At 37.2% G+C, this 16,348-nt stretch overlaps 1 protein-coding gene across 3 annotated transcripts in view; it reads right to left on the bottom strand.

Moving 5' to 3' along the window:
* Positions 1-16,348, bottom strand: part of CELSR1 (cadherin EGF LAG seven-pass G-type receptor 1) — a 170,597-nt gene that overhangs the window by 49,599 nt on the left and 104,650 nt on the right. For all 3 annotated transcript variants that reach the window (XM_088141636.1, XM_088141638.1, XM_088141637.1), the window contains exons 6-8: positions 5,938-6,095; positions 4,169-4,332; positions 3,234-3,359 (exon numbers count right to left, since the gene is read on the bottom strand). In XM_088141636.1, coding sequence (XP_087997762.1) covers positions 3,234-3,359; positions 4,169-4,332; positions 5,938-6,095 — 448 coding nt within the window. The remainder of the gene's footprint in view (positions 1-3,233; positions 3,360-4,168; positions 4,333-5,937; positions 6,096-16,348) is intronic.

Raw genomic sequence — 16,348 nt, forward strand, 5'->3', positions numbered from 1 at the left:
CTATAGTCTTTCCAGAGAAATATCCACTCCTATTTATCTCAAGCTTTCTTCATTTCTTCTGTATAATTTTAGGTTGGGGTTACTTTTTCTAATTGCTATTATTAAACAACTGACAATGTGAAATCTCGCAAATCCCTCAGAGATTTGCCTGTGGATCCCAATCAACTTTTTGCCCGTTTCTGACCCAGGAGATACCTTCTACACAGTAGTAAACAAAAATATGCTCGTTACTGGATAGATTTCAGTGTTCCCACAGTTATACTTTAATTTTAACATTTTTTAAATCCCCATATAGCCAAGAAGCATAGATAAGTAGTGACTGTATCTTAAGATGTTACTAGATAGCAAAATAGTCTTTATATGTATATATGTATATTTCTTCTGCAAAATCCCCGGCCTATTGATTTTGTAGCCAAAGCCCAAAAAAAATCAGTGAAAAAGCTACCCAGTTGAATTAAGAAACAGCAAAAAATAAAAGATACCCTCTAGATATTGAAAAATCAGGAGCACCTTTTCTGACTAACAATCTTCATTAAGAGACTTCATCAGATGCATAAAGTGATGCCTTTTAATAAGATTTGTTAGTCAGAAAAGGAGCTACCAGACTCCTGACTTTTTGCCACAATAGACTAACATGGCTCTCCTCCTACAACGTCTCCGGGTGTTGGGCATCAACCTCCACCAGCCCCAGGGAACATGGCTAGGGTAAAGGATTATAGATTCTGTTGTCCAAAATATCTAGAGAACACCCAATTGCCCACATCCAGCCCAGAGAAGGTGAAGGCCTCTGGAGCAGGAACCATTCTCTGTTTGGCAATACCTACACTGTTATTTATGCTATACAAATATTAATAAGAAGCATGTGAATTTATACATTTCACTAATTGGAAGGTAATATTAACTATGTACAGCTCACCTGTAAAGCTTCTGCTCATTGGAGCAATGCTATATATTGAATAGCAAGCGTGTTATTCTCAGCTGTAGTTATAAAAATGCATTGAGTTTAATGATCCCTTTATAAAAGGTAACAAAATCCAGTAAAATGTTTAAAATTTTATGTAGGAATGTGGTTCTGACAAATTCTAGGCTCTGGCTATAGCAAGGGAGCATCTTATTTATTATTAATGTCTACTAAGAATTTGACAATGTTATTTTTACAGCCCCTGGGGCCAGCAAAACTACACTTTTATCAAAGATCTGGCAAGCCCAAATTTGTGGCTGCTGTGTCATCTACACCCCAGGCAGAAAGCACTCTGATCATATGAATACATTTTGTTCCCTAATGTGCAATTGTTCTCAGTGCTTTGACTTCTGGCTCAATTTCGTTGTAACTGCTAAAAATTCTCCCTTACTGACATTACTTATTTCCCTTTATGCTCATTCTGCCCCACATATCTATCTTACAAGAAATAAGAAATTGATCTTACTTATTTACTTACTTGCACCTGACAATAACATGAATTAATTGATTTTTGAAAGTGGATTTTTTTTATTTTTTAATCCCGCCTTTATTATTTTTATAAATAAGTCAAGGCAGCAAACATACCTAATACTCCTTCCGCTTCCTATTTTCCCCACAACAACAACCCTGTGAGGTGGGTTAGGCTGAGAGAGAGTGACTGGCTTTCATGTCTAAGGCAGGACTAGAACAGAGTCTCCTGGTTTCTAGCCTGGTGCCTTAACCACTAGACCAAACTACAAACTTTTTATGCAGAAAAGCAGTTATGCTATACAGAAGGACTGCATTATAAGTCTGTTTAGCTGAATTTCTAGCAAAAATGGGAACAGGAACTTGCAATATGCATCACGTAGGTTCTGATTTGAATCATGATTAGAGATTAACATGCTGTCAAAGTTTATTACAAGTAGTCTTAATAAGAAGAAACCTATGGCTTAATAATTAAAAATAATTTTTCATCAGCTGAAGGAAAAGCACAGAAAAACACTCAATCTTCTAAACATAGTACACCATTTTGATTACAGTAACAGAAATGAAGGCAGAACATATATACTGTTCACAGTAATAATTCTTTGGAAACTTATTAAGGGTTTCCTCAGCAAATTAGCAATATTGAGAGAAACGTTTTCCAAACTTTTTCTGAAAGTCAGTTCAATCTGATTTTCACATTTTCTTGGAATCATAAAGCACTCACACTCATATTCTTAAATGCACTTAGTAAATTATAGATAGCTCAAATTCCCAGAGTACTGTTCCTTATAGCACCCAAAAGTCACCATCCATGTAAAGGGAGATACAGTTTGCAGAAGTACAACGTAATACTTAAAAACCACTGCTTCTGAAGCCCATTTGGAGGCAAAGACAACTCAGAAAGACTGATGGAAAGCTGGTATTCTCACTGTAAAAAGGTTTTACAGGTTGTTCTTATTGTTATTACTGATTTGCCCCTGCAGCACAAGAATGTTGGTTGCATTATCTAGGAAGTATTCCCAGTTGGGTTAGGGTGCAGAATACAAATTCCCCAGCTAAGGAACAAATGAAAAAACAATTCCCTGAAGACTGAAGCTGCCAAATGGGAACCTAAGAATCGCAATGAAGAGTATTTAATGAAGATGTTCTCTATTAGGATACCCAGGTGACTAAAGAAAGTCATTATTTTAATGAATTCTTTTATGTCTGGGCTGATTTCTTGTCCTAGTGATTATTGAACAACAGGCTGAACTTAAATAAGTCAGTATTATTAACTAATGCTATTATTTGATTGAACTAAATGGGACCAGATCATCTTAAACTGGAGCATTTTTGCTTAAAGAAGATTGAAAATTGATTTTCTGTGTTTGGAATGAATTGCCTCTACAGTGGAGATGAAGAATATGGTACATCATAATGGGCATGGCTTGCTATCCAGAGATTTTATGAACCAAACTTTCCCAACCTAATACCCTCCAGATATGCTTTAATAGTATCTCCCAGAGTTCCCAACCAACATGAAAATAATTGGTGTATATACTGGGAATTATAGTCCCAATATATTTGGTGCACTATACTGGCAAAGGTTGCTGTAGACCAGTGTTTCTCAAACTTAGCAAGATTGAGAAACACTGCTGTAGATTGTTAGATTCTTGATAATACCTGTTTTAAGGGGGTGAAGAGGGGGTTTATAATGCATTTAGCCACCCATAATTAAAAAAAGGCTGTTCTCTAATAATTAAAATTTGCTCACACATTATGGAATATTTCACATACTTAATAGAAAACAGGATCCACTGTTTACCTTGCTCACAGTTTTTCCCCCCATATCGCAGGGGGCAATCACAAGTGTAAGTATTCCATCTGTTCACACAGGTACCACCATTCTGACACCAGTTTGTGGTGCAATAATTCTTCTGAGCTAAGCAACCTGCAATTCAAAAAAGGTTTTGTCCTCAAGTCATTCAGTAATCATGCATTCATGTTGTAACAAGCTGTGGTTTAGCTCACTGTTATGGTTCTGAACAGCTGCAATTGCATTTTCTAGAAAGTAGTTCACAATGCTTTATCATACTTTATATTGTGATATCACAATATAAAGACCTTAGCTGAACATTTCTCTTTTGTGAAGGGGAGATATGGATAACTAGAGGACTGATATTATAACAAATGCTGAAGACTTTGAAACTCAACTGTTTTCATTTGCCCTTAGAGAAAGAAGGTTATTATGTGGTTAGTACATGTATCAGGGACTTAGGCTACCAAGTATTGCTTCAGAATAACATCTGTGCAGAAGCAGTTTCCGAGGATGTCATCTTAAATATATCTGCAGAAATATATTCTCTATACAGGTAATGCTTGTTTAGCAACTGGCTCATTTAGCAACCATTCAGTTATGACGATGATGAAAAAATAACTTTATGACCAATCCTCGCATTTATGACTTTCATGGTCTGTAAAGGAAAGGAAAGCTTAAATAAGATCATAAGCATAGTTGCTGTTTCACTTAGCAACTGCTTCACTTAACAGCCAAGTTAACAGTCCCAGTTGTGGTCGCTAAACCTCTAAAGGACTATCTGTATGCACAAAGTAGTTAGTGAATTTGAAAAATTAGCCCATGAATACATCTCTATTTCCATATTTTTATATTTTCCTATGAAAACACAGTTCCTTGTGTATATAATTTTCAGAAAATCCAAAATAGTTTTTATTCCACTTTCATTTTTGTGAAGGTTATACCTGCAAGAGTGCCATTATTGGCGATGTAACTGGCCATATCAATGGGCTTGCTGTCAATGGAGAGATTCCTCATACAACCAACAAACTGCCTGTTATGCACAGGAAAATCTTCAGGCAAATTGGGAACTCCTCCAAGAAGCAGAGGGCCAGTTAAATCTAATGACCTAAAGAAATCAGAAATGAAGTGTTATTTGATTCAATATATAATGTACTGTCTCTTGCACAATAACCATACTATTGGGAATTAGAACCGGAGGTAATTCCTTGCTGCTATTACAGATTCTGTCATGGCATTGAAACAAAATAATACAGGTAGTCCTTATTTACCAATTACCTTGTTTAGCAAGCGTTTGAAGTTACGACGGTTGAAAAAAAGCAGCTTTGCAACCAATCCTTGCATTTATGGCCACTGCAGCATCCCGGAGTCATGTGATCGCCATTTGTGCACTTCACTGCCAGCTTCTGACAAGCAGGGTCAGTGGAGAAGCCAGCAGTAAAATTACAAGTCATGGTCACATGATGTGACAACCTTAACAACCTTAGCTTAATAAATTAATTAAGATGTGACTTAGCTTAATGACCGTGGGTGATTCGCTTAACGACAGAAGTGAAAGTGACGTAAGTCTGGCACTGTCACATGATTTTTTTGCTTAGTGACGGAAGTGCCAGTCCCAACTGTGATCAGTAACTGAGGACTACCTGTAATGGATTGTATTGTTTCTCAAATCCTAATATACCTCCAAGTAAAAATGGTGTAAATGTTACTTATGATCAACTATCTTTAATGTTTTTTTCTTTTTTTAAAGCAATGAAGGTTTTTGCCACAAATGATAAGAAACATATTCTACACTTCTAGTATTACAGTTACAAAGTATTGTAATTCTTATTTATCAGGTTGTTACTGAAGGAGAAACTTGATAGATAACATTTATAGCAATCCTCTGTAACATAAATATTCAGAGAGATGATGTTTCCCAATACATTTTATGATTACAAAGGAATATTAACTAAAACATCTAAATATCATCCTAATGGTTTCATCATACATTCCTTTGCCTTTCCAAACAAACAAAAACTTTTACATCTTCAAGAGCTGCACTTATTCAAAGTTACATTGGCTTGTAAATATAGATTTAACCTGAGAAAGCTATTCAAAACCTAACTTGAAAATATTCCAAGCAGGATTAATTCATTAAAAGCACATTCAATGACACATGTATTTTCAAGTATCTTTTCCAATTAACTGAAGTGTATCAATTTATTCTAATGCAACTCCCAGGACTGAGGATTTTAGATCCTCAGTTCAGTGTGATTAAAGACCACTGAGGAAAATCAATCAAATGTGTTTCCTCCTCCATTTGTCTTTCCTTCACCTTGACACTTCCCCCTTCCTCATCTAAGTGAACATTTTTGAATGGAAGTGTGAACAGTAGGCTCTGTTTACTTTTCTTCTTCATTTTGACTTTTTCTATCCTACAAAACTATTGAGAAACAGAAACATCTGCAGCAATAGCTAACTTACCACAAGGAGGGGCAATTTAGCAAACATTTCTACATGATTATCCTTCTCTTGCTTATTCTCTGAACTCAACAATTTAGCCCTTAATGCACAGACCTAAAGTCTAATTTAATGCAATGAGATATGAAAATGACTTTACATCAGGCAACGACTGATTCCAAGCACATCTAAAAAAGTAGTGAAGCCTCTGCTAGCCAGATTAATCCTACCATTAAAACCTATACATGTAATTAAAAAAACACCGTCTTACTTTTTGGAGCCGGTCTGTGTTCCCTGAGCAGCACAGGAGTAGTTTCCAATTAGATTTCCAAAGCGTACAGCCACTGCAGTATCACAGTCATCCACCGTTACTACGGCCACCTTCTCCCCTGAAGGTCCATGAGGAATACCAAGTTGTCCTATGTTGGGCTTCCAAAATAAATATGCAATTTAAAAAAACTTAAATTCATAAATATTTCAGGCAGCAGCATCGTATGGTCTCTGCCACATCGTAAGGCAGGGATGGGCAACCTGTGAGCCAGGGCTACGGGTGCCTTTTAAGCCCCTGACTGTGCCCCTGAGAAGCCACAATTACCATGACTGATGAAAAGTGACAGCAATATTCTGCCATTTTGACATTAAGAAATATGAACATTGTAAAGTAGTTCCACTCACATGTGTGATTTGACCTCTACTCACTGTGACCCTCACTCCATCCAATATGGAGTGCGGTCCTTGGCCATCAAGTGATTGCTTTCAAGCAGTTAAACATCTGAGTAATTTTATTACAGTGATTTTAGCAATCTTATACTTTCTGAGGTTGCTCTGGAACTGAAATAGTCATCCTTTTGTGATCAGTAAGACTGCTGGCTCCTGGGGGAAGCAAATCAAAATAAGAGAATGACACTGAGACAGGCTTTGTCTGCAATGGCAACCATTCACTGGAGTCATTCTCAATACAGGTAGTCCTAGTTTAGTGACTGCTTTGGACAGTGATAGTTTGCAGTTGTGATGGTGACAAAAAGTAACTTTGCAACCAATCCTTGCATTTACGACCTTTGCAGGTCTGTCTTACTTCAGCAAAGGAAAGCTGAAGTAAGATCATAAGCACAGTCGCTTAACGACCAAGTTGCTGGTCCCAACTGTGGTTGCTACCTGCACACCAGGATCCCATGCTGGTATATTTTCAGTAGTATGTATATGCGCAAACACACACACATATATCTTCTTTCTGCAGCAAATACTTACCAAATGATAAAATATCTAGTGTTCAATTTCTTGGTATTTAACTTGTTTAATCTAAACCAAGCCAACACATTTAGATAAGCTTTCCAAAGCCATCATTATTATATTTAACAGACATTAAACTTTGGCAAAATTTTTCAAAAGCTATTTCCTGGTATTAGACTATGGCAATGAAAAAGTTTTTCATTTCCTCCCAGCTATATTTACTATGATCACATAATCTGGCAGTGCTCATATAAAGGGCTTGACATTTGCCAGGTAACAAAAGGCCTAGACCTCACAAACAGCAGATAAGGAGAAAAATCTTATCTATATCAGAATGGCAGACCTTCAAGTATTAGTGCATTCTACAAATTGCTCTGAGAAACATTTTTTTAAAAAGCAATTATCGTCATTTAACTTCAGCATCTGTACTTGTGCACATATTTTTCCTTAACATATGCACATGTATGCATATTGACTTAATGAGTGCATATATGGATATAACTTTTCCTAACACAGCCTTCCTCAATCTGGAGTCTTGCAAATGCAATAGATTTCAATTCCCACAACCAAGTCCGAAACGTCTACAGGTTGGGGAAGACTGTCCTAATGCATGCTTGTTTGTATAAAGCTTTTCTAAATACACCCTTGTTTCCTATAAATCTTTCCCAAATGCATACTTTCTGTAGACAAGTTTTCCAAATATATGCATTCTGTATGTAATCTGAGTCAAGAAACTGCACCTTTCACAAAGGCTATGCAGTTTTGTTTTTTTTTAAGTTCCATGGATTTGATTAAACCACCCACTGAATTAATGTGAATTTGACAATCTAACGGACTTTTCTGCATGACCATACACGCTTTTTAGTGAATGGATTTGATAACTCAAATCAACTCAACTTGTCCACTCAAGAATTCAAATTGAGTCAACTCAGTGAATCAACTGTTTGAAGTCAGATCTGAATGATTCACAACCCCACTAATTACTGGTCCACTTTTTCAATTTAAAGTTTTAACCCTGAAGCCCTTTAACACCCAGGAACTTTGAAACAGAATATATTACTATATCTATCCCTTATGGATATTAAAGAATAATACAATTATTGTTATTATTTTCTCACATGTTTTAATGGGTTCAATTTTATTATTGTTATATGTTAAACTTTGCCACTTAGTTCATATTTAAATATGGTTTGAATTGAGCTGACAGTTTTTGTTTTAGCTGCATTGTAAACCTCATTCCCTGAGATAAAAATGGGAAAGGATGATAAGTGCCTTAGATTAAACGAGCAAACAAATAAATCCCCACTCCATCAGGTTGGCAACTCACATCGTTTCAGGAAGTCCTCTTAAAACTTGTAACAGGTCCTGGCAAGGTCAGGCTGCAGTGGTTTGGAATCTTGAATGAAATGCTTAAAAGCCTCTCTTCCCCATTTTCATGAGATAATGGAGCATTTCTACAGAATCATCACTTTATGATTCTCACCTTCAGAAGATTATGGTGTAGCCAGCCTATAGTTCCTACTCTAGCTGGTTGTTTCCACTAGAATAGGAATCTATTCTATTCTAAATCATATTTGAGTCAGTACTCAACTGAAGAGTGCATCAACATGCACACTGCACTTGTCAGCAATTCCTTAAAGAAATGAAATGTTGTCTTGGAATTACATAGCAGTGGCCTCATGATTTGGTAAAAATTGCATTTGATATAAGGAGGTGCCAACTGGTGCAATATATGCGCCCACAGACACTCCAAATTACCTTTCATATTTCAAATCTGGATTGCTACAGAGACCTACTATTTCATGATTCTTTCTTGTTTTAGAGTATTGGACTGTCATCTTTCCCCCCTATTTTTCCATCCTTTCTTCCTCAATGCTATTGCACTAAGCCCATGAAATATTGTCCTATATAAAATCAATCCTTATTGAAACTAAGATGCTGCAAAATGAAATAACAATTATTCCAGTTGTGTGCTTTATAAAAAGCTTCCATAGCAGAGTTTTCTTCTCTTGCATTCTAAATACTGAATTGTTACACTGTCTTCGGCTTTGGCTTTTCACACTGACTTTTATGTATGGCTACAGACATCTAGGTGCTCTCTCTCTCTCTACATATATAAATTAATTATATGCGCGCACACACACACTGTATATCAGTGAACATTTCCTCTAAATAACTTTTTAAAAATAAATTGAAGCTCCTTTTTCAGACAAACAAAGAGAGCAACTATCAACAAATGTATGTAATTTTGACATGATGTTGAATACAAAATGTGATGAAAACATGTTACATTTACAGCAGAGAGTGCTTTAATTGCATGGTTATACAACTCAGGCAGTCACAAAGGTGTTTCAGCTGCATATCTGCACACTCACTGCCAGTGAGTGGGCTTTCAAATTCTATCACAAAATACGATCACTTTCTCAGGTTTACCTTATGAAAGCCCACATTACCTGCATGTCATAGTATGTAGTCACTTTGCCTTCATCAGTAAATGATCAACATATTGTGCAGCTAAATTTGACAGCATTGGCTACTATTATTGTTAGTGGCAGCTATTTAACAAAGTCTCTGCTTCTAAGCTGAAAATGTACTCTTGCTTCTTTTTCACAAAGCATTTTCCTCTAACAGACTGCCATTCCATCTTCTAAGACTACATACTGTTGATTTAAAAGAAGAAAAAGGGAAGTAGGAATAGCATGACTTGATTTGTAATAACTATTCTCAAGTGGCTCAGTTATATTTTATATTTACCACCTCCTACACTGTAGCAGCAATTAGCCAGGAGGGAGCTTCTGGGAAACATTTAGAAGATTTCCCACAATCTGGTGCTCCTCCAAATATTCCATCCCAGAGTTCCAAGCAGCACAGCCAGCTAGGAATTCTGGGAGTTGAAGATCCAGTACGCTTAGACCCGGAGCTGGCAGATTTAGGTTGAAAAATCCAGACAGCCATTATATGGCACCAAAGAGCTGCCAGAAGTTGCTACCATCTAATGGTCTTTCAGACTGTTGAGTCCAGATTGGGGAACACTGCCTGGAGAGCATTAAGCTGGGGAAAGCTTATTTGGAAGGGGTCAATTCATAGAAAGCTGAGAGTATTTCTATCATGAATTAGTAAGATCACATATACAGTGTGTCAGTTGCAAATGAAGAACTCTTCTGAATTCAACTTTTGGTATACTGCTGTAAAAGCTTTCCCTCTTATCAATTTATGCAGAATTGAGCATTTATGATGAGTATGTTACTTGCTCCTTTGAACCATGACACGCAGTTGTTACTCAGCAAAATGTGAGCCCTTTTTTATGATTATCATAGCTTGGGAGAATCATGAGAATGGGACAAGTCACTTACATGCTGAACAGAGCTTGAAAAACCTAACAGAGATCTGGCCTTTACTTTGATGAACAAAAAATGTTAAGTACACCATGATAAAACAAGTATAATTTATGTATAAACTATTTTTCTGTTGTGGCCACTTTATATTTACATCTTTAAAATCTGGGGACTAAAGCCAGTAAATTGTTCTTTAATTCTCAGGTTTCATGTCTATAATCTAGTGTAATGTTTAAGCCAGCATGCTGGCTGGGGAATTCTGGGAGTTGAAGTCCACCCATCTGAAAGGTGCCAAGATTGAGAAACCCTGTTTTAAGGTGTTCAACTAGGGCCAAGGAGAATCAAGTTCAAGTCCATCTTTAGCCATGGAAGATCATTCAGTGACTTTGAGTGTCACTCTCCCCCAGTCCAACCTATCTGATCGTGGGAATAAAAATGTAGGGAAATCCCCATGTAAGTTGCTGTGAGCTTCTGGAGGAAACGTAAGTTGTAAATCTAACAAACCAATAAAAATAGTGTTTCTCATTATACCATCTGTATTTTTTACTGATAACTAAGTGGATTCTTGATTAGTTCATATACATGATTTAAGTGAATAAAGTATTCTAGCTAAGCTTAGATAGATCAATCCTGGCATTGTTTCTGCTTCTTACTTTGAGGTGGAAAATGAAAACATAGCAGGGAGGTGCTTTCCACCCCTCATTTTCAGAAAGTTTTCAGTCACACGTACAGTACATTTATAGCCACTCTCATACTACAAAGATTTCTGAAATCCAGCTGTCCATGTGGTAGCTTGTAAATAGATTTATACAGTTAGATAGTGATAAAAGATTATACACAAAAGTCTCAAGCAACCCTAAATAAATTTGCTGTTGGATCTGTTTAATTAAAACAATGGTTCATCTATGGACTGGGCTGTTAGCTAAAATAATTATTCTAATCATCATCAAATACTCCAGTTCAGAAAGGGAAATCTGCCCTCTGCTCAGTTAGACTATGAGGCTAAGAGGACAGAAATTAGCAGGAACCAGAAGGAGCATCCTGAAAAAGGGAGGTGGGGGTGGAGGAAGAGAGGAGAGGAGAGGTAGAGGGGGTGGCAGGTAGCACTTTGATAAACTGTGGTTTTGCAATTGCCATGGTCTCCATCACTACCATTTGTTATTTGTAAGTCTTTCCCTCCAGGGCCTGACTGCCCATAACATGGTTTCAAAATTCCAAATATTTCTACCAGTCCCAAAAGTTAGGGCACCTTAATTATCTCCTCTCATTTGGCGCCAAGGGGTTGAAACAACATATGGATGTGAACCTTACATATATTTGTAAGAATATACCCTGGTTTGTTGTGATACATAAACTCAGTTATTATTTATTATAAACATATCCTTTGGGCACAGAAAACAACAATAAGAATGCAAGCATAACTAACAGGGGAAAAACATTTTCACATTTTGAAAGTTATGCCAGATTTTGTGTATGTTAATCAGTAGTATGTATTCATTCACTGTTTCAAGTGGCTAAAGGTTAAGGAAAACCTGTTTCCTACTGACTTTTAAAAGCTAAACGAATATTTTCTTTTCAGAGTTATGTAGCCAGAGCAAAAAACAACAACAACCTACTACTAGCTATGATTTTAAAGGATCATGCTCACAAAGTTTAGTTTTTTTTCCTCCTTGCAGCCATTAGTAAAAAATGGAGCAAGGAGCAGTAGTCTGCAGGAGACGCTTAAACGCCAAGGGTGTACTTTCAGTTCAATTATGTTCAGTCTCATTAGGCATGCTGCCAGAGTAAAACAAAAAACAAAAACTCTCCTTCTTTAATCTATTGGTCTAAGCCCAAGAGTCTAACATATGAAAGAGAAGGCATTCAGATTCTCAGACATTTAGCTGATTCAGCGGTCAAAAATCTCTGACTGTTTTGTTGTGGACACAGATTCTCAACCGAGCACCAATATCAGAATCTGTAAAATTCAACAAACTGGAAACAAAGTCATAGGGTTTAGAAAAGGCGTGACATTTGCAAACTAACGGGAAGAGTACAGTGAATATGACAGAGCGTTTCTGCCCTGAAGTATGAGTTTGTAGGCTACACAAATTGGAACAACCCCACAAAAGCCAGTAATCCTAAATTCTTGCACTTGGTTAAGACTAACTTTCCCAAACTTCCATCTATCAGATATGATGAGACTTCAGGATTACCAGCTAATGTAACTCTTGGCCATGCTGGCTCACAATCTGAGCAATTTCAATGCCTATACATTTGGGGGGTGTCCAGTTGGGGACAGTTGTGTTAAGGTGCTTTCACTCAAAAACAAAACAAAAAGTTAAATATATTTAAGAGCAAGCCACCACAAAAAGAACAGCATCTTGTATTTTGACATTGGGACACACTTTCTACTAATGGCCAACAGGAAAAACAAATACTGAACATAAAGGCTTTCTTCCTTTGATGTGTCTCATTTATTCCCTTCCCCCTCCCAACTTGTTAACAACACTGCATTTTGTACGTGCTTGTTTTGGGATGGAAAAGAATTCACACCCATAATGACATTTTCCACCCTACGAGCCAAGATCTTCAAAAACTAGAAAAGTATCTCCCTATTTTCTTTTCCTGGCCCAACATATATTTTGATTTTTCTAGGTTTTTCAGTATTAATAAGGAGATAAACTCAAGGGAAACAAAATAGGTACTGAATTATAAACTCTATCTAGTTTTGCATGTGCATGCATGCCTCGCAATTCATACGAACTAAGTCAGTGTTTCTCAACCTTGACAACTTTAAGATGTGTGGACTTCAAATCCCAGAATTCTGGGATTTGAAGTTGCCAAGGTTGAGAAACACTGAACTAAGTCATCAGTTCCTTAAAAGCTACAGTTGCTATTAAGGAACTGTCTCACATTGTTCCATGGAAAAAAACAATCCCAGTCACTTTTTCCTATAAATTACAAACATAATCCAAGTATTTTAGGAGGGAAAAAAAATCTGGTAACTTTTAGAAACCCTGAAGTACAATTCTGTGCATGTTTCCTTATGAATATATTCCTTTGTGTTTGTCAGAACTTTCTCTTAAGTACATATGCATAAAACTACAGTTTCAGAAAGGATCTGCACTTATCGTGATGTAGGCCTGGTTCATATGACTCAGTATTGTCCCAATTCATTGCGCTTAAGAGAGAAAACTCTCAAGTCTACTCTTCAGCATTCTAAGTAACCAAGAGAACATTACATTGCTACACCTAGGAGCATATTTCAACTCAGGAAAAGCTGCAAGATGAAAAACATACCTGGCAATGAGATGGGCACTTGGGCAAAATGCCTTCTGATCCCTGCTAATCCAAAGCTACTTCTCAGACATGTGAATCTACTGTGCTTTCAAAGGTGTTTTTCCTATGTCTCTGCCCACTTCCAACTTATTGGAATAATTATTCAATGTTTACAAGGATTTCCCTTTCTGAATCTTCCATGATCTCTTTGTACAGTGTTAATACAAATGAATATTCAATAAAACATGATTTCCCAGTTTTCTTTTCTTTCTCCTCTGCAGGCAGATGTGGTGTTATTTACGGAATTATTGAGTTCTTGAAGTTTACTGCATGATTCAGTGCAGATAAGTGTACACTTGAAAGTCCTTACAGTGAATTCTTAAAGTGTTGGGCATATGACTATGAGGAACAATGCACCATGATAAATTCCTGATCTCATTAACAAACAATGTAAAAACACTCTTTATGTTTTTAAAAAGGTTCCCACTTTAAATTAAGAGATATAAGAATTGGCTGGTTTATGCAAATGGTATGACATTTACATAAATACAAAGCATTTCTTAACAGCTTGCATTAATCTCTTAGGTTGTAGGATCATAAGACTAAAGTGGTAAATGTTCCAAATGACCAAAAATTTCCTTTCTATAGATTTCTAAATGTGACTTAGGATAGCAGCTTAACAAGGGATGACCTGGAACAGTATGCCTAATAACTGTATTATCCCTTAAATTCCTTGTCACATATTCACATAAAACAAAAGCCATGAAGGATTTTCAAAAGCCTGCTTTGGAGAAGAACATGGTTCATGATAGTACCAACTGGTGTAGTTTTGTTAACATACTTAAATATATTAAGCTGCACTAATCTCTATAATTTTCTAATCTTCCTATCCTGTCTTCCTGGTGTATAGACAGAATCATAGATGCAGTGTCTGAAGATCCAGTCTAACACCAGTGCAAGATCCACTAGAGTATCTTTGACAGATGATGGTCTAGACTGTTTGAAGTCCTTCAGTGAAGGAGAACTCACTACTTCATGTAGCAGCCTGTTCCACTGGCTGACAGCTCATATAATCAGGACATTCCTCCTGACATCTAGCTTGATCACTTAATTATCTGCCAGGCCTCTCAGAATTTAAACCAGAATATATTTAAAGTAAAGATGACCTCATTAAGCTTGACTTCTGGTTATTAGAAGAATACAACCACACAGTTTTCCAGAATTCCATCTTTCAGAATATTTTTTAGCTTCCCAGTCTTGTTTACAGTCCTGAGGATCCCCAATGGTCCCCATCCAAGTCCTAAATAGGCCTGATCCTGCTTAGCTTCCAAACTCAGTCAAAGGTCCAACTTGTACTGCTACCTGCTGAAACTGAAGTATATTTACACAGAGCAAACTTTCAAATTGTGGTGATGGATTAAAAATGTCAGCCTTGAGCTAATGAAAAGTAACCAGGCAATGAATCTTATTGGAATCTGTGAAGGAAGGTACAGTAACCTAAAAACAACCAGATACAGTGGTACCTCTAGTTACGAACGCCCCTCCTTACGAATTTTTCAAGATACGACCAGCTCCAGCCCCAAAAATTTACCTCTACTTGTGAACTCCGCCTCTACTTATGAACCGGATCCGCGGCCATTTTCCCTGCTGCCACGCGGTCGCGGCTTCCTGTGGGCGAGATCGCGGTAGCAAGGAGACGTTCGGTGAGGCTTGTGGTGTGTTTTGTGGTGTTTGGAAGGTTTTTGTGGCGTTTGGAAGGTTTTTGAGGTTTAAAAATAAAATGCATATGTTTCAGAACTGTTTAGCCGTATTTACATTGAACCTTATGGGGGAAATTTACCTCAGGGTGCGACTAAATTCGGAGGGCGAATTAGCTGTATTTACATTGAACCTTATGGGGAAATTTGCCTCGTGGTGTGACCAAATTCGGAGGGCTGAACGGATTAACCGTATTTACATTGAACCTTATGGGAAACTTTACCTCGACTTGAGACCAACTCGAGTTGCAACCAGAGTCACAGAATGGATTAAGTTCATAACTAGAGGTACCACTGTATATCTTCCCTTCCTTCAACCCTCTCTATTTCAGCAAGAACTGAAAACACTGATTTTTGAAGGTGGACTTCTTACATCAACTTGTCTTCTAAGAACCTCACTGAGATTCTTCCCTGAATGCCTTCTTCAGAGGTAATATGTGACAAAAAGGGGGAGGCTGTTTCCTACAGCAATACCACAATTTTCAAATGCCCTTTTCATAAAGGATACTGTAGCAAGGGATCAGTGTATTTCTATTTAATGTATGCAAGACCTTTCTCAAGACTTGATCTTCTCTCTCTCTCTCTTAAAAGAGTTGTGCTGTTGAGTTTGCTTTATTATTTTAACTGCCTCTATTGTGATGAAGGTCCAAGTTTTATTATTTGTGTGTGGATTTTTTTCCTTTCTTTCTCCCTCTCCCTTCTATGAATTTTCATAGATCCTGAGGAAGAATTTGTACTGGAAACACCTATTTTTATAGCCACATGGTATACTCCCCCCCCCCTTTCAGGTTTTGGGCCTTATCTGCTGTTCTTCCATTCCCCATTACTTATTAGAGCTGGAAAGAATAGCACACAGGACCTGACTGGGGATCCAGAAATTATAAATTTCATGGAGACATACGGGATCTGTAATTTTTATACTGTATGACTGCCATCTCTTATCAAAGATACATAAGAGATTGAGAGTTTGTTAGCCTTCAGACCATATATTCATTCTTCCTCACAGTTCAACCAGGGAAGAGGTATGTGTTTAGAAGGTGAAGTCCACTCACAAGTTGGGATAGAGGAGGCCTTCAGCAGTCTTACTTTGATGTATAAC

Source organism: Python bivittatus, unplaced genomic scaffold, assembly GCF_059951505.1.
Source record: "Python bivittatus isolate LINGU-HERP-01145 unplaced genomic scaffold, Pbiv_v1 ctg000330_np1212, whole genome shotgun sequence".
Classification (NCBI taxonomy): domain Eukaryota; kingdom Metazoa; phylum Chordata; class Lepidosauria; order Squamata; family Pythonidae; genus Python; species Python bivittatus.